Genomic DNA, 19,767 nt, shown 5'->3' on the forward strand with positions numbered 1-19,767 from the left:
TGGCAAGCAGTAGAAATTCTTGATGCGTGAGGGCGGGCATGCTGAACTGCTGAAATGGAAGCTCAAGGTGGCTTCCCATGAAGGGCAACCAAATGGGGCGTAAAATATCGTCGATGTACCACTGAGCTGTGAGGCTGCCACAGATGACACCCAAAGGTATACTGCTATGAAAATAAATGAGATCCCAGGCCACCAGCTCTGGCGAGCGACAGTCAGGTTTGTATTCCATCGCTGTCAGGAGCGTCTCCAGATACATCTTCGGCCTGGAATCTTATTGACTGGAGCAGAATTATCTTCAGTGATGAGTCCCGCGCCGGCCAGTGCGGCCGAGCGGTTCTAGACGCTTCAGTCTGGAACCGCGCGACCGCTACATTCGCAGGTTCGAATCCTGCCTCGGGCATGGATGTGTTGATGTCCTTAGGTTAGTTAGGTTTAAGTAGTTCTGAGTTCTAGTGGACTGATGACCTCAGATGTTAAGTCCCATATTGCTCAGAGCCATTTGAACCATTTTTTGATGAGTCCCGCTCCGAATTGAGACCCTATGATCGGCGAAGACGTGTCTGGAGATGCTCCATACAGTGGTGACTTACCAACCTGACTATCGCCCGCCATATGATCCGACAACCATGATTGATGGTCTGGGATGACACTCCTTTTCATAACAGAAACCCTTTGATTGCCATCCGCAGCACCCTTACACCACAACGGTATGTAGATGATATTTTATGCCTGGTTTTTCTTTGCCCTCATGGCAAGCTATCCTGGAGTTATATTTCAGCTAGATAATGCCCACCTACAGACGGCGTGAGCTCCTACTTCTCGTATTCGTGCTTGCCAAAACCTACCATGGCCAGCAACGTCGTCAGATCTCCCTAGAATTGAAAACATTTGGAGCATTATAGGCAGAGCCTTCCAGTCATCTCGGCATTTTGACTGCTTAATGCGCCAGTTAGACGGAATTCGGCACTAAATCTCTCAGGAGGACATCCAAAAACTCTACCAATGAATATCAAGTCGAATAACTGCTTGCATAAAGGACAGAGGTGGACCAACATGTTATTGTCTTGATCAATTTTTGAAGCTCTTTTTTTGAACAAATCTTCCTTTTTTCTGGAATTACGTATCATGATCTGTCTGTCTGTACATGTGCATCACATGTACCGATTTCCGTCCCATTCGGATTAATTCTTCGTGGTGCGTCGATTTTCTTTTCGCATTAGAGTGTATTTTGTCTGGAGAACTTTAGTTTCTCTCGGCAACATGGGCGTTCCATTAGTGGTCCATGCATCTCATTACGTGTACAGGAATTCTCCACGAAAGATAAGTTTTCAGAGCTCTGACGGATCATCTAGATTTAGGTTCTCCGTGTTTCCACTAAACTTCTTGCGACAAATTTCGGGTAGGGCTCCTTTGAGAGGTACATGACCTATTTTCGTCCCCACCTTTCTCCTATGCGAGCTACTACAATCTCATTAACGACCATTTCGTCGAGGGGATGTCAAACCCTAATGTTCATGTCTTCTTCCTGGCTTCAAGCTGAGCAGCATACAGTAACGCTAGAAACCTTTAGATACTTCTGCAACAATTTCTCGCGAAGCTTGGAAGACTTTGTTTGTAAATGTGGTACCTCGACGTAGTACTGATTATGAATGCACAAAATAAATTATATGTGAAAAAAAGGTTTCACGTATGTTAACAATGGAGCACACAGTTTCTCTTCAAGTATTTCATTTGAGCTGTTCCTTTTCATCGTATTTTTTCCCTTCTTCTACATAGACACTACATGAAATTTCCCTCAGTCTGTAATGTTGCCATCCACTATGCTTATTGTGAAAATGGTATAAGAAGTTACTGAGCATCGAATTGAAAATCACACTCGAATCACTCAACAGAGGAAATGGCTGTGGGCCTGATAAGGTTTCTGTCATAGTTTGTGTCGAATGTGGGGAGATTTGTCCCTCCTTCTAACTACAGTTTATCGTCGCTCATTAGAAGAAACAAAAGTGCCACGCAACTGGAAAGAGAAGCACGTCATTCCAATGTAGATTAAGAGTCGCAGTCCTGATGGACAGAACTATAAGTGTATCTCATTGATTTCAACCACGCCATTTTACTTCCCCTCTCTTCGTTACTTGTCCGTTTCTAACGACCACGTTGTCATCCTTCTCTTCCTTCTTGATTACTTGTGTTTCTATCACATTCATCTGTCTCTTCCTTTCTCACCCCCCCTTTTTCACATCCATTCCTAACAGTATCGTCAGTTGAAATATGTTACCTGCCTTCACTTACTGCCTTTCATGAACTGACATAAACTCTGCTCTTATCTACTACAGCTACTACTACTCTCCGCTGTTAATATTTTCACTACTCCCAAGTGTAAAAAAAAATGTGTAATATGCAGAACGCCTTGTCAGATGTAAGAGAGGGCGTGATTATCATAAGCTCGCCCCAATAAAAAACTAAATAAATTAAATATATGTTGTGAAACTGAGGACTATATTTTGTGCTTGCGTAAGATTACTTTTCAGTAAATCAAACATTTCCTATGTAAAATTTGTTTATTAGAAAGGAATTGCAGAAACCAGTAATTATTATGTCGTCAAATTTCTTGTATCATTATTATTATTATAAAAAAGAACGAGAAGTACAGCTGGAGGAGCGGCCTGCACCACACTCGATGACGTCCCCTCGGTTGCATCAAGTGGCGTCCCCGAACCGCGAGCTTTTGCTCACTGCACGTCTCCCCTACAGGGCTTCCAGTACGAGCCGCCCGAGGTGGAGGAGCAGACGACGACGCGGCGCCCCGAGCAGACCAACCAGCGCCAACAGCAGGCGTCTGACCACCCCAACGCACGCCTGCTGCCCACCGAATGCGGCGTCGACTTCTCGGAGCGCATCTTCGGTGGCAAGACAACCGAGATAGACGAGTACCCCTGGCTCGCGTTGCTCAGGTACCGCGCAAGTGAGTACCCGCATTCCACCTACCCAACAATACAACAGGAAAAAGGGAAAAAAGTACAAGAGGTTCGTAGATTCTCGAGGAGATAGTATTGTCAAATGATGTAACGTTTCGAGTTACGCCACTGGAGTAGTAAATCGGTCTATCGGAGCAGCAATAGAATTAGCGACCTGCTGTGGTCCACCAAAGAGACAATCGAAACGCAGCGCACGCCGGGAGTGTATGACGCCAGCTGGAATTGTGGAGCAGTTTACGCAGAGAAACGGAGCAACTTGTAGTAACTCATCGAAAAGGACTACAAGTAACACATACAACTTGGATAACAACATAAAACTGCAGCGACAAAACAGTAATATCAATCTGGGAAATATATACAGTTCTAGAAGGCTAGCGTGCTATCTAGGCTGCCACTTAAGTTCAAAAGGGGAATACGGGAGCGATCGAGATAATCAAGCGGCCCACCAACGTGAGACACGATAATTGTCAAGGCCTCCATTATCATGATTACGAGAGGTAGCCGGCATATAGACACACTGCGAGGCTGTCCCGTTACGTACGCCAGTGCAAAATGTGCTGATCCGTACTAACTACAAACTGACACCGTGGGAGTAGCAGCTCCCACTGATTCACCAACATAATTCCACCTTAAATTACAATCAACAACAGCTCACTTACCCTCCACAACCAAAAGCCAATCCTATGATGAATTTTATTTAGGTTCCTTGTGGAGGCGGCAGTGATAACTATACGCTATCTGATCAAAAATATACTGACACCCCCACGAAACGTGGAAGTGAGCGCTACATGTCACGAAAGGCGGGCCTGCTAGTATAAAAGGAAGCAGAAAGTATTGTATAGTGAGTAGAGAAGCTGTAACAGTAGAATGCGCCGCTTAGAAGGGCTCGGTGATTTCGAATGTGTACTGGTCACTGGATGTCACACAAACGAAAATCCAAAAGCGACATTTCAACCATTCTAAATTTGCCCAAGTCGACTGTTGGTGGCGTGATTGTGAAGAGGGCAACCATAGATAAACAAAGATCAGAAACGCATCGTACTGCCGGACAGTCATAAAAATAGGGTTTGGGTTGGGTTGTTTGGGGAAAGAGACCAAACAGCGAGGTCTTCGGTCTCTCGTGCTTATCCCACGCACACTGACTGTAGTACGTCACTCTGGTGGTTCGACCTGTTGTGCTGCCATTCATGCACAGCAATCCTGAAGGTGTTTTCCAGCATGGAATGGCATACCCGCATCAGTTACCCAAACTCAGATTGGCCCGATGACCACCCGGCTCAGATTCATTGTTGCTGGTAGAGATGGCGCACTGAATAACCTTAAAACACAAACAAATTTATCACGAAATTTTTGCTACTGTAACTAACATGCTATACAGAGTGTCGACATATTGTTTTGGAGTGCTTGATCATCAGATCTGTCTCCAGTCGAGAACATATGGCACTTTATCGGACGAAAACTCCAGCGTCATCCACAACTAACGTTAACCGTCCCTGAATTGATCGACCAAGTAGAACAAGCATGGAACTCCATCCCACGAAGGGGAGGAGACCATCGGATTAGGGAAGGACGGGGAAGGAAGTCGGCCGTGCCCTTTCAAAGGAACCATCACGGCATTTGCCTGGAGCGATTTAGGGAAATCACGGAAAACCTATATCAGGATGGCCGGACGCGAGATTGAGCAGTCGTCCTCCCGAATGCGAATCCAGTGTGGACGGACAGTCATAATCGACCATTGCTGAGGATGGTTGTAAAAAATTACATGAAACCAGCGAATTTCAAAGTAGTATCAGCAGTCCATCTTGCACAATGACTGTGCGCAGGGAGTTAATAAGAGGGGGTGCAATGGTCGAATAGCGCCTCATAAAGCACGCATTACTGTCGTCAGAACTAAGCGATGCTCTAGGTAGAGTAAAGAGCAACCCACTGGACGGTGGATGAGTAGAAGCGGATGATTTGCAGTCATGAAGCTGCCTATGTTCTGTGGCAGTTCGGTGGAAGGGTTTGGATTTGGCGACTGTCCGGAAGCGTTACCTGACACCATGTCTAATGCCAACAGTGAAATACGAGTACAATGGAGGTGGTTTTACGGTATGAGAATGTTTTTAGTGGTTCAGGTGTGGCCTCCTTACTGAGCTTAATAAAATGTAAATGCGGTAACTACAGGACGTTAAACTCTAACATAATCTCTGATCTAAATGCGGCAGCATATAAACACATTTTACATCATTGTGTGCTGCGTACAGGAGAGGTACAGTTCACAAACGATGATTGCTTGTATCAAAATGGCAATTAATTCTGTGATATAGCAGCTTCTGCAAGGCAGTGATCTGTGGACAGCCGGCCGGAGTGGCCGAGCGGTTAAAGGCGCTACAGTCTGGAACCGCACGACCGCTACGGTCGCAGGTTCGAATCCTGCCTCGGGCATGGATGTGTGTGATGTCCTTAGGTTAGTTAGGTTTAATTAGTTCTAAGTTCTAGGGGACTTATGACCACAGCACTTGAGTCCCATAGCGCTCAGGGCCATTTGAGCCATTTGATCTGTGGACAATAACATTCCTGAAATGGAGTGGCGCGCCCAGAGTCCCGAACTGAACCCAAAGGAAACCCTTGGGTATGGGTTAGAACATCGACTTCTCTCAAGACCCCAGCGTTCGACTATCACCACCTTTCCTGGTTAACGCTCTTGACGAAGAATAGACTGACATTCTGTGAGGCCTGATGGATCCACCTTTAGCCATGTGTTTTTAAAGTTCCTTTACGCAGTGCACTAATTGAACAAACTTTAAAAACGAGGTTGAAGACGGTTCCATCAGTCCTCACATACTGATCACCCGTCGTTCCGTTTCTCATTGATATTGGATATACAGAAGATTGACACTCATCCACAGATATTCAGATGTCTCAATGAAAATGTACCCAGTGTAGTTAATGTCCTCACAAACTCGAAGGATGGAAATAGCCCATATTAATGTCCACTGACAGGCATCTGTATACTTTTGATTAAATAGTGCATACTACAAATGAACATATGCTGCCCCACTAGTATTGCGTACTCTGATGAAAGCCTTTTCAACGGTGACCGATACGTAGGTAGATCATTTTAGAGCACGACACGGTTTATACGCGGAAGAATTATGAAGACATATCACAGTATCCCATCATAGCACCAGTGTAACACAACACTTCGAAATAAAGTGTTTCTACGGGAGAGTCAGTTGATCTTTATTCACTCCAAATGACGCTTCCCAGTATCAAGATTTTAAACTAGTCATATACTATCAAGTCATCTAAATGTAGCTGCTAATAGCAATGGAAATCCTATCGATACTCGGCTGCAAGATACACACATGGTAGTATCAACAGATTCAAAATGTTTCCACTACACTAATAAAACATTTCAGATTCACGAAATAGTTTCTAGCTCTAGTACATTGTACTAAATACTTTCGTACCTAAAACATATATTATGACACATTTATGACCTACTTGAATAATATTTTTCTCCTCGATTGTTAGCAATCTTTGTGAATGTTAGAACGTTTGCCAGCCAGTGTGGCCGAGCGGTTCTAGGCGCTTCAGTCTGGAACCGCGCTACCGTCATGGTCGCAGGTTCGAATCCTGCCTTGGGCATGGACTTGTGTGATGTCCTTAGGTTAGTTGGGTTTAAGTAGTTCTAAGTTCTAGGGGACTGATGACCTCAGATGTTAAGTTCCATAGTGCTCAGAGCCATTTGAACCATTTTTGTTAGAACGTTTGAAATGCCTGTCAATTTACTGATGTGATTGAATACAGTCAGCAGCATTATGCAACATGGCTTCTTTTCGCGTGTTGCGGGTTTTCCATTAATTGCCATCACATCATATCGTCATAATCAGTAGCACGAACTGCAGCAGCCATTTGACATCTACAACCGTATCAAAGCCTCCTCTAGATTTTATCAAGTATTGCGATCTTCAGTTAAGTATACACATACATGTCGCTTCTGCGTGTTTTCCGACGTAATGTAACTATGTTCCATTACGTTGTCGTAGAGCTTTTTTATTATCTCTTGCAGTTTAATAGAGAACATTCTCGGCCCATCAGCTATCCATTCGCATTCCTTTCCGAATACGTAGTATTTGTATATTTTCTCTAGGATTTCAGGCACCCTTGTTCTGAATTCAAAGTAAGGCGGTTGATTTCAGGCCTTTAGCGCTTTTTCTGTGATCACAGCGAGCCTTAGTAATTTTAGGAGCAGTAGCACTATACTTACCACTAGTGAATGCTTTGTTTCTACATTTTGGTGCATAATTTGGAGTAATAAATACCGTTAGCTCCAATGTTAGGGGCGTTGTGGGACCCCTTAGGGACATGGCTGACAAGAGGGGGAAGAAAGCCAATGTGCACTCCGTGTGTATACCGGGTGGACTCATTCCATACCTGAACCGGGTCCTTCCGGATGCCATGAAGAGCACACGGTGCAGCCAACTGCAGTCGGTGGCTCACGGCGATACCAGTCATGAGTGTCATTTTGGACATGAAGACATTCTCTCTGGTTTCGAGCGGCTGACAGAAGTGGTAAAGGCTGCCAGTCTTGCTTGCGAGATGAAAGCAGAGCTGACCATTTCCTGCGTAGTTGACAGGACCGATTGCGGACGTATGGTACAGAGCCGAGTGGAAGGTCTCAATGAGAGGCGCAGACGGTTCTGCGACCGTGTAGGCTACAGATTCCTCAACTTACGCCAAAGGGTGATTGGGTTTCGGGCTCCGCTGAAAAGATCAGGAGGCGGCTATACGGGTAGCGGGGTCGTGTGGCGTGGACTGGGCGGGTTTTTAGGTTACAGGGCCTCGGGAAAACACAAAAAGGGCTTCAGTCTCAAAGGGTGCAGGCCGAACACAGGAAGATACAGGAACCATCAGTATAACAGTTGTAATTTGTCTTAACCTTGTTGGGAAAGTACAGGAGCTTCAAGCGCTAATACAAAACACTGATGCTCAAATCGTTACAGGATTTAAAACTGGCTAAAGCCGGAGGTAAGTTCAGCCAAAATGTTTGCGGAGAACCTAACGGTGTTCCGAAAGGATAGGCTAAACACAGTTCGCGGTGGCGTGTTTGTTGCTGTTGGAAGTAGTTTGTCTTGTCGCGAAATTGACGAGGATAGTTCCAGTGAGTTAGTATGGGCAGAGGTCATTCTTGGCAACCAGTATAAAATAATAATTGGATCCTTTTACCAACCTCCAAATTCAGATGATACAATTTATGTGTGGTTCAAAGAAAACTTGAGTTTAACTTCAAACACGTACCCCCCCCCCCCCCCCAAAAAAAAAAAAGGTACAAATGGCTCTGAGCACTGTGGGACTTAACAGCTATGGTCATCAGTCCCCTAGAACTTAGAACTACTTAAACCTAACTAACCTAAGGACAGCACACGACACCCAGTCATCACGAGGCAGAGAAAATCCCTGACCCCGCCGGGAAAAACACGTATCCTACTCGTACAATTATAGTTAATGGTGACTTTAATTTTCCCTCGATAAGTTGTCGAAAATGCGTGTTTAAATCAGGAGGTACGCATAAAACATCATCCGAAATTGTGCTAAATGCATTCTCTGAAAATTATTCCGAGCAGTTAGTTCATGAGCCCACGCGAACAGTGAACGATTGTGAAAACATACTTGACCTCGTAACAACAAATAATCCTGAGCTAATAACGAGCATCATAACAAATATTGGGATTAGTGAACGCAGGATTGTCCTAGCGAGACTGAGTATTATAAGCCCCAAACCCTCCAAAATTAAACGAAAAATATGCCCATTCAAATAAGCAGATAAAAATTCACTTGGCGCCTTCCTGAGAGACAATCTCCACTCCTTCCAAATTAAGAATGTGCGTGTAGACTAGATGTGGCTTGAATTCAAAGAAATACAAACATCAAATAAAGTTTTGCATCACCCCGATTCCCAGTCCCTTTGACTGTTCAGAGATGTCACTAAACCCGCCCAAAGATGTAAACAACCATGCACGAGCAGCACATATTAGACGGAGTGAGTCCGACAGCCGATCAGTTCCAGTCATTCCAGGAGGAGGAAGGTACACGGCTCGTGTTGTCTGTAGTTCAACCATGCCTAGACGGTCAATACCACGGTTTGATCGCATCCGCATTGTTACTTTGTGCCAGGAAGGGCTCTCAATAAGGGAAGTGTCCAGGCGTCTCGGAGTGAACCAAAGCGATGTTGTTCGGACATGGAGGAGATACAGAGAGACAGGGACTGTCGATGACGAGCCTCGCTCAGGCCGCCCAAGGACTACTACTGCAGTGAATGAGCGCTACCTACGGATTATGGCTCGGAGGAACCCTGACAGTAACGCCACCATATTGAATAATGTTTTTTGTGCAGCCACAGGACGTCGTGTTACGATTCAAACTGTGCACAATAGGCTGCATGATGCGCGACTTCACTCCCGGCGTCCATGTCGAAGTCCATCATTGCAACCACGACACCATGCAGCGCGTTACAGATGGACCCAACAACGTGCCGAATGGACCGCTCAGGATTGACATCAAGTTCTCTTCACCGATGAGTGTCGCATATGCCTTCAACCAGACAATCGTCGGAGACGTGTTTGGAGGCAACCCGGTAAGGCTGAACGCCTTAGACACACTGTCCAGCGAGTGCAGCTAGGCGGAGGTTCCCTGCTGTTTTGGGACGGCGCTATGTGGGGCGGACATATGCCGGTGGTGGTCACGGAAGGCGCCGCAACGGCTATGCGATACGTGAATCCCATCCTCCCACCGATAGTGCAACCATATCGGCAGCATATTGGCGACGCATTCGTCTTCATGGACGACAATTCGCGCCCCCATCGTGTACATCATGTGAATGACTTCCTTCAGGATAACGACATCGCTCGACTAGAGTGGCCAGCATGTTCTCCAGGCATGTATCCTATCGAATGTGTCTGCGATAGATTGAAAAGGGCTGTTTATGGACGACATGACGCACCAACCACTCTGAGGGATGTACGCCGAATCGCCGTTGAGGAGTGCGACAATCTGGACCAACAGTGCCTTGATGAACTAGTGGATAGTATGCCTCGACGAATTCAGATATGCATCAATGCAAGAGGACGTGCTACTGGGTATTAGAGGTACCGGTGTGTACAGCAATCTGGGCCATCACTTCTGAAGGTCACGCTGTATTATGGCAGAACATGCAATGTGTGGTTTTCATGACCAATAAAAAGGGCGGAAATGATGTTTATGTTGATCTCTATTCCAGTTTTCTGTATAGGTTCCGGAACTCGCAGAATCGAGGTGATGCCAAACTTTTTTTGATATCCGTAGTATCGGCAGCAGTTGAAATATTTATACCAAATAAACTAGCAAACGACGGAACTGATGCTCCTTGGTACAAAAAACGAGTCAGAACACTGTTGCAAAAACAACGAAACGAACATGCTCAATATAAACTGAAGTAAAATCTCCAAGATTTGCAATTTTTTCAGAAGCTTGGAAATTAGCACGGACTTCAATGCGAGATAATTATAACAGTTTCTACAACGAAACTTTGTCTCGAAACCTGTCAGAAAATCCAAAGAGACTCTGGTCGTATGTGAAGTACGCTAGTGACGAACATTATGAATAACCCCGAAGAGAATGGTCTATTGACACGCAGTCAACACGGATTTAGGAAACGTCATTCTTGTGAGACTTAACTCACACGAAGTCCTGAGTGCTATTGATAAGAGATTTTAAATTGATTCTGTATTTCCAGATTTCCAGAAGCCTTTTGACACTGTACACATAGGCGGCTTGTAGTGAAGTTACGTGCTTATGGCATATCGTCTCAGTTATGTGCAAGGATTCGTTATTTCCTGTCAGAGAGGTCACAGTTCGTAGTAATTGTTGGAAAGTCATCGAGTGAAACAGAAGTGATTTCTGGCGTCGTGTTGTAGGTGCTTTGCTGTTCCTAGTCTATATAAACGATTTAGCACACAATCTGAGCATCCGTCATAGGTTGTTTGCAAATGATACTGTCGCTTATCGACTAGTAATGTCATCAGAAGACCGAAACAAAATGAAAAAAGGTTTAGAGAAGATATCTGTATGGTGTGAAAATTGGCAATTGACCCTAAATAATGCAAATTGTGACGTCATCCACATGAATGCCAAAAGGAAGCCGTTAAGTTTAGGTTACACAGTAAATCTGTCTAATCTAAAGGCCGTAAACTCAACTAAATACCTAGGAATTACAATTAAGAACCACTTAAATTGGAAGGAACACATAGAAAATGTTGTGGGGAAGACTAACCAAAGATTGCGTTTTATTTGGAGGACACTTAGAAAATGTAACATATCTACTAAAGACTCTGCCTAAACTATGCATGTCCGTTCTCTTTCAGAATACTGCTGCGTCGTGTGGGTTATTACCAGATAGGATTGACGGAGTACTTTGAGAAAGTTCAAAGAAGAGCACACGTTTTGTGTTATCGTGAATTAGGGGAGAGAGTGTCACTGAAATGATACAGGATTTGTTTTGGATATCATTAAAACAAAGGCGTTTTTCGCTGCGGTGGAATTTTCTCACAAAGTTTCAGTCGCCAATTTTCTCCTCGGAATTGGAAAATATTTTGTTGACGCAGACCTACGTAAGAAGAAACGATCATCACAATAAAATGAGGGAACTCAGAGCTCACACGGAAAGATATAGGTGTTCGTTTTTTCCTTGCGCTCTACTGTATTGGAATAATAGAGAATTATTGTGAAGGTGGTTCGATAAAACCTCTGCCAGGCACTCAAATGTGATTTGCAACGTGTGCATGTAGATTAGTGAACGTCTTAACAAAACTCTTGAAAATTAGATTACACGAATAGTTTAGAGTTAGTTGCCTCCATTTCTTTCTTCTGCTTTGATAGAAGGTGGACCTCCTGTGGTAGGTGAAATTTGTTCCCTCTGTATCTCCAAACAGTAGAGTCTATGATAACTGGATGATCACTCTCCGTATCCTGCGTCCCTGACTATCAGATAAAGTTTACAGGTAGTACTGCAAGAAATGAATGTAAATTGTCGCACTGTCTTAGTTATCTTTCTAAAATTTACGCAGATAGAATAAACTGAAATTATTTGCCGGACTTGGATCAGTATCTCTCGCAGGACATTACATTACCAGTTGCGCTAGTGCTGCTCGTCTCATGGGCTAACTTAAGATTGAACCGCTGATTGTAGAAGGAGACGATTGACAAGCTGAGTCCGGCTTCACGCGCGGTTTTCACGTGTAATAAACCTTCAACACAGTGTATACAATGTTAAAATGCGGAAAATGTCCGTTTCCTATTAATCTGAAATATAGTAATAATTCAGCATTTCTTTTGTGCAACGTATTAGGGAAGTGCTATCTCGGGAACACTTTTTATAAACGACATTATATCATAGTTTGGACTATATTTCTCTCATCTATTATGTCCAGCTTATTACGTTCCACTGTTGCTTATTTTATTTACTATGTTTTATTGAAATATTTAATGTACCGTTAATCGAGTACATCTGAAAAGTGGTAGCATGGTTTCTTCCACTACTCACATCGCTGGTACTCCGTCACAGTCTAGCACCCCTCGGGCTTAGTGACATCTACCCTACTACACGTAACTTATTAATAATGTTGCTGGTCAAACAGCATCACATCCTTCACTTTCTAGTACAGTCGAGATTTCAGTTGAGAGTTATTCTTGTTATTTGTAGAAGTACACAGCCTGAATTCTTATTCCATTATCTCTGTGGCCTAGGCGATTATTTCGACAGACGTTTAGTGCAGTGCGAGTTTTATGTCTGCTTAACTGCACTATGGTTATCAGAAAACAGATGTAAAATGGGGTACACACTGGTCACCAACACAACATCGCTGAATCGTACTTCAGATTCGAAAAACGCCATACCACGGAAGAAAGGAGATTGCACTATCCCGATAGAGTTTTGCGTATGTTAAATACGAAAAAGTTGCTGTGGTAACTTCTGGAGTACCGAAACTCGACTTCTTGGCTTTATCCATACGCCTAGAGGCCAGTCTCAATCCCTTATTTCAGAGCATCCATCAGTGTCGTCCTCTTTTTGAGCAGTGCAGGAGGAGCAGGGAATGGATGGTCTGTGGCGAGTAACTAGACGACCTTTTTTTTTATTTCTTCAGAAGTTTCGAGACAGATTTGTAGCTTGTAACTCAGACGGTCCAAAGTAACTCTTCACGAACTACAATCATGGAAGAAATTAAAAACCAAAAAGTTATTAATATAGAGTAATGAAATTACTACTGTATTTAAGCAACTAAAACTGCAAGATCACAGGTTAATGTAAGCGCGAGATAACTCTGAAATTTGCATTAATAACCGGTGTAACCTCCAGAATGCTGAATGCAGTATGCAAACATGCATGCATTCTGTTATACTGGCGCCGGATATCAGTTCGTGGACCGAGCGAGGTGGCACAGTGGCTAGCACACTGGACTCGCATTGGGGCGGACGACAGTTCAATCCCGCGTCCGGTCATCCTGATATAGGTTTTCTGTGTTTTCCCTAAGTCGCTCCAGGAAAATGCCGTGATGGTTCCTTTGAAAGGGCACGGCCGACTTCCCTCCCCGTCCTTCCCTAATCAGATGAGACTGATGACCTCGCTGTCTGGTCTCCTCCCCCAAACAACCCAACCCCAACTCAGTTCGTGGGATGGAGTTCCATGCTTGTCGTACTTGGTCGATCAATACAGGAACGGTTAACGTTAGTTGTGGATAACGCTGGAGTTTTCGTCCGATAAAGTGCCATATGTTCTCGACTGGAGACAGATCTGGTGATCAAGCACAGTATGTCGACAGTCTGTAGAGCATGTTCGTTTACAGTAGCAAGATTTCGTGATAAATTTGTTTGATTTTAGGGTTATTCAGTGTGCCATCTCTACCAGAAACAATGATTCTGAGCCGGGTGGTCATCGAGCCAAACTGAGTTTGAGTAACTGATGCGGGTAGGCCATTCCATGCTGGAAAACACCTTCAGGATTGCTGTGCATGAATGGCAGCACAACAGGTCGAATCACCAGAGTGACGTACTGCAGTGAGTGTGCGCGGGATAAGGACGAGAGTGCTGTTAATGTCACACGAAACCGCATCCCAGAGCACAACCCAAGGAGTAGATTCAGTGTGTCTACGCCGCCGTGACGATCGTTGCAGACGCTCACCTCACCTCCTGCTAACCAACACACAGCCATCAATAACACCGAGGCAGAATCGGCTTTCATCAGAAAACACACATACTTCGAGTCCCTCCTCCAATGAGCTCTCGCTTGTCACCACTAGACACGCAAAACGGCGGCTGGTTGGATCGCTGGAATGCGCGCTAAAGGGCTTCTGGCTCGGAGCTGACCTTGAAGTAACCGATCTGAAATAGTTCCCCATTGTCATTGTGTTGCCAGCTGGTGCGCCGAACACGATGGTCGTCCTTGTCGGTACTACCAAGTGGCCATCTGGAGCACGTACATTCCCTCGACAACTGCTGCCAGCTACCATGAACGGTGGCTACATTCCTGCCAAGTCTTTCTGCATTATCGCAGAACGAACATCCAGCTCCTCGTAGCCCTATTACACGACCTCGTTCAACTTCAATGTGGTATTTATAATGGCGTCTTTGTCGCATTAATGGCACTCTAGGCTAACATCAACTCACTACGTCCAATCCCAAAGGTATTGTTACAGCGTATATTGAAAGCAAATCTGATTTGAATAGTCATAGTAGTGCTACTACCGCCACTCTTATGCGACTGGCGTGAAATTTGAGTAGACATCCTCTTTCAGATTAGAAAGTCTCTACCAACTTTTGTTTACGTCGCACAACTCCTTTTTCTTGTTGCAATTTTTTTGCGGCGGTGTGTTTGTGTGTGCTTGGACGTATCAGTTGATAAATGATTACTCACAGTCTTGATATTACTTCATATTCTGCGAAGCACTTACTGTGAAAGTCTATAAGGGTCGTCATGCGTGCTTGACACGTTCTCAGTGAGGCGTAATTTATGAACAGCTGTTGCTGTGATCTATACCATGTTCCACAAGACATCTTTATCTTTGAAGAGGCAGTCACCATAATTATCCTTGCTTTGAAATGCAGTACAGCGTTTTTGTTTTCTCGTAAACATTTGGCTTTTATAGAAAGTCGGAATCTCATTTATTTTCCAGCCTTTGAAATGTTGTTTTTAGTCCCAGAAATTATTAACAGAGATGTCACAAGATATTATCCTTTTCCTCATACGTGTTTCATTAATTGCAGGGTGGTACCTCGTGACGATTTTTCTGCATTTTCAGGGGATGGGCAGCTGCTGTTCCTTTGCGGTGGAGTTCTCATCAACAGCAGATATGTACTCACAGCGTCCCACTGCGTCAACGGGAGGGACATCCGTGATTATCGCCTGTGAGTATCCGCCAAGCAGTCCCGTACAGTCATTGCAACGCCTGCTTCTCCGATAGTAACAAAACGATTTTATGTCCAATATCAAAATGTATTCCATTAAACACGACAGCCAAATGTGTAACAGTGCGAGGGCAAGTTCTGCAATTTTAATCATCGCCTCCAAAATGTGAAGCTGCGACTATGAAACCTGGTGAGTTTTCCTCTATATAGTCACCACCCTTCAATTTTTCCCCACGAGGGATGAGTTAGCACGGACCTTTGTTGTACGAGCCTGCATTTTGGCTGTTCAATAAGTGTTCCACCTCGAAAACCAGCTCGCCGTCATGATGGAAACTCCCGTCGCGCAATGGTTAAAAACTCCCACTGTAGTAGTCTCCCGTAAGACTGTCTGGAGATCTGGGAGGTGTCATTCTTTAATGGTTTGTCCCAAACGAACATAATCAGTCGGCACCACACCATGGCAGGCCCAAAAAACAGCATCAACTTACCCAATAATGATTGGATCTTCAGCTCTCACGACGGCGGTGGAGCAGTATGTTTCTACTGTTTGATTTTCCTCGTAGTCGTAGCGATACATACAGCACTTGTCCATGAAGACCAGATCTTTATCTTAAAAAAATTACGAAGTCTCGAATCTCATCTGCTCTTCCTCCATAGCTCCCTCCCACACCCTCAACACTTCCTTTCCTCAGTTTCTCAGTACTTCTTTCCCACTTTCCAAACTTGACACAAACCCTCCTTCACCTCGCGGGACTAACACTCCTGGAAACTGATGAGAAATGGCTTATTTCCAGAATGATCCTGTTGCTCTGCAGACAATATGTGCTGTTCTGAAAGTTCCTGGCACCTTACAGCCGTATGCCGGATCGGCATTCGAACCCAGAGCTTTGCTGTAGAAGGTACACAGGAGAGTTTCAGTGAAGTTTGGAAATAGGAGGAGAGGTCTTCGCAGAAGTGATGTGAGCGTGGGTTGTAAGCCGCACCTGGCTAGCTCAGTGAGCAAGGGCTTTGCTCACTAGCATTAAGGTTCCACCCGTAATTTCTAGTCCCAATAAGGCAAAAGGTTTTAATCTACCAAGTAGTTTCAAAAAACTAATATTGTATTTCCTAGAACAACTTTCAAGAGGGTTGCCGTGTAAATAACAGCATCAGAGGCATATAGTGCTACGAACGACTAGACCATTGTCAAAGAGACTACTAATTTTCCTACACTTGCACAGATTTCCATTTGCGCTGCTGGCCATTAAAATTATGACACCAGGAAGCGACACGCAAGAAACATCAGATTGCCATGAAGTGTACTTTATGCCAGGACATGCACGTAATTAGCATTCCAGTGCAGCCACGCAAAGTAAGAAGCAGCGACGTCATCTACAGTCTGTATACAGGGTGTTCGGAAATTACCGATACAGATTTCTAGGACTTGTAAAGGAGAGTGAGTACATAAGAGAACCCACGTCCGGAAACTCACAGTTTCCGTGCTACATCCGTTTAACCTACCTCTCTCACCTGGCTTGAGCTTCAGTCAGGTGTCTGTGAGTTACAGAGCGACATGTTTGAGTACTCGTTTGCAGGATACCCCGACATGATCCTTCTGTATGGCGAAGTTGATAGTAATCGAGAAACTGCTAGTAGCCTTTATGAAGATCGTTATGCACAACGTCCGACTCCATCGCGTACCCTTTTCGTCACAATTACCGAACGGCTTCGAGAAGGGATTACCTTCGCCGTCATCAGGCGTGACCGTGGTGTTCCGTGGAGACGCAGCACACCCGAACTGGAAGAGACCGCCTTGCATCATATTGAAGAGAAAGCGTCAACGAGTACACGAGCAATTGCGCGTGCAATGGATGTTGCTCCCAGCACAGTCCGGTATGTTTAGGATGAACAACAACTACATCCATATCCCCTCCAACACTCCAGACCACCTCTAACACAGATGCGTGAATGAGGCTCGAACCAGGTCAGTGAGATAGGACAGACTTCAAATGACATCAGTCAATCCGATGTAAGCATCCCCACCATGACTACCTTGTTGCAAACCTAGCAAGCCAGTTCCTGTTCAAAATATTGTGTACTCATTCCCCTCCACACGTCTCAAAAGTTTTTAACGCGAATTTCCGAAAATCCTATATAAGGGGAGGTAAAGCAGTGAGCTTCTGACACGGAAGTCGCATTTGAAAGTTGTTTGTTTGTGAGAAGATCGTGTCATGCTTCGGGTACGAAGAAGAAACGTTTAGCAGCACGTGCAGGAATTCGGTAGCGGTAGTACCATGGATTACTGAGACAGCGGTTCTATGCTACTGTTGCTCGCATTGTTAAGCATCATGCGAATATGGACTCTACACGTTCAGTGTGGCTAAACGACACACAAAATCTCGAAGGCCCTACACGACTAGGGACCGAGAGAACAACACGTCGTCTCTTTGTCAGTTACAGACCGTACAACCACGCCACGTAAGTTGAGACAGGGAATGTGCTTGTTTGGGACAGCACAAGTGTCCAGACGGTCAGTACTATGACGCCTGACGTCTGGAGTACCACAGTATATCAGCACAGCGGCCATCATGGCGGCATCCCTTGACGCAGCAGCAGACACATGTGCGCCGACAATGATGTGTACAACGTCATCACTGGACACAGGAGTGTGACCATATCAGATTTTCAGGAAATTTCCAGTTCTGTGTACAGAATCACGTTTGATATATCCATGTGTGGAGGCTCTGAGGAGAACGAATATTGGCAGATTGCATTTGTCACCGTCATACAGGCCTAGCACTTGGCATGATGGTATAGGGTGCCAACGGGTACTCAAAACGATCACCTTTGATAATTCGGACAGCAACCGTTAAATTTATGGTGTCTTAAGGCCGGTGACAGAGCCCTATCTTCGAGGTCTTCTTTACGCTATCTTCCAGCAAAATAACGCAAGACTGTCTGCTGCTCATCCGATCCTGATTGATATAGATGGTTTCCGACTGTTGCCCTGGCCAACGCGTTTTCTAGATGTCATCAACTGAAAACATGTGGTCACAGTTTTCAGAGAGACTGGCACTCCCTCACTCTCCAGACACTGCTATTTATGAGCTCTGTCATGGCGTTGAAGCATCATGGAATGACGTACCTGTATCCTTCAGCCAAACTCAGTTTGGATCGATGACCACCAGGCTTAGAACCATTGTTGTTCATAGATGTGGCACCCTTAATACCCCTAAAACACCTACAAATCTTATCACTGTACACACAATAAGTAGAACTTTGTCGTTTGCTACTCTTTCTGCTGTTGCACCTTGTAATCTCCCCCTCCTTCCTTCTTCCACCTACTGTCCACATTAAACAATGCCCAGTCCAAGTAATTAATAAGCAAAGTCTTTTATGAAGATTTGTGAGGAGCGAAAATTGCAATAAACTTTCAAGTTTACTTAGCTTGTCATGTTGAGATGGTTCCAGCCCTTCTTGTCTAAGGGTCTGATTCTTGAAGCTGGTTCAAATGGTTCAAATGGCTCTGAGCACTATGGGACTTAACATCTTAGGTCTTCAGTCCCCAAGAACTTAGAACTACTTAAACCTAACTAACCTAAGGACATCACACACATCCATGCCCGAGGCAGGATTCGAACCTGCGACCGTAGCAGTCCCACGGTTCCGGACTGCAGCGTCTAGAACCGCAAAACCACCGCGGCCGGCTCTTGAAGCTGAAAATGTGTCATCGGTTCCTCACGATTGGTTTGAACTAAATAAACTGGAAGCTCATTGTTACAGAATTTTTTTTTTACGTAAATATATTTTCCACCGGTTTTCTCACATTTTAGTATATCATACAGTATTTTGGTTTTTCACATTAATAAAGCCCAAATTACATTGTTCGCGCGGATTATATAAAAATACGTCCAATCATATCACTCTGCGGAAATAACAATATTCCAAAGGGTTTACAATTTTTCTTAACAAATGAATTCATACCAGTTTTCGTTACATAATTAATTTCGATCATTATTTCATAAATGGATCCAGAAATAAACACAGTAAACAGTACAGGATTGCGTAATTAATAATAGCAATTTTAAGTGTGCAAGTAATTCGTAATTTCGGATGTTTCTAAAAAAAGTAATTTTAAATGCACTGTCACGACTAGCTTGAAATATAACATACTGTGTATAAAATTATATGAAAGTTTTCAGAAAAGTAACTGAGATAATATTAACCTGACCAAAACTCGGAAAATAATAGTGGTATCGACTATTACGCTGCGGAAAAGTAATGCTAGAGGCGGATGTCCTGTTACAAGTTTTAATCGTCAGCAGTTTATTTTACTGTTGTAGTTTGTATTGTTTCCAAATATATTGTTTTTCTGTGAGAATTGACATCA

At 44.3% G+C, this 19,767-nt stretch overlaps 1 protein-coding gene across 1 annotated transcript in view; it reads left to right on the forward strand.

Moving 5' to 3' along the window:
• Positions 1-19,767, forward strand: part of LOC124794525 (serine protease easter-like) — a 148,409-nt gene that overhangs the window by 82,826 nt on the left and 45,816 nt on the right. Inside the window, exons 3-4 of the mRNA XM_047258101.1 lie at positions 2,752-2,962; positions 15,293-15,398. Coding sequence (XP_047114057.1) covers positions 2,752-2,962; positions 15,293-15,398 — 317 coding nt within the window. The remainder of the gene's footprint in view (positions 1-2,751; positions 2,963-15,292; positions 15,399-19,767) is intronic.

Source organism: Schistocerca piceifrons, chromosome 1, assembly GCF_021461385.2.
Source record: "Schistocerca piceifrons isolate TAMUIC-IGC-003096 chromosome 1, iqSchPice1.1, whole genome shotgun sequence".
Taxonomy (NCBI): domain Eukaryota; kingdom Metazoa; phylum Arthropoda; class Insecta; order Orthoptera; family Acrididae; genus Schistocerca; species Schistocerca piceifrons.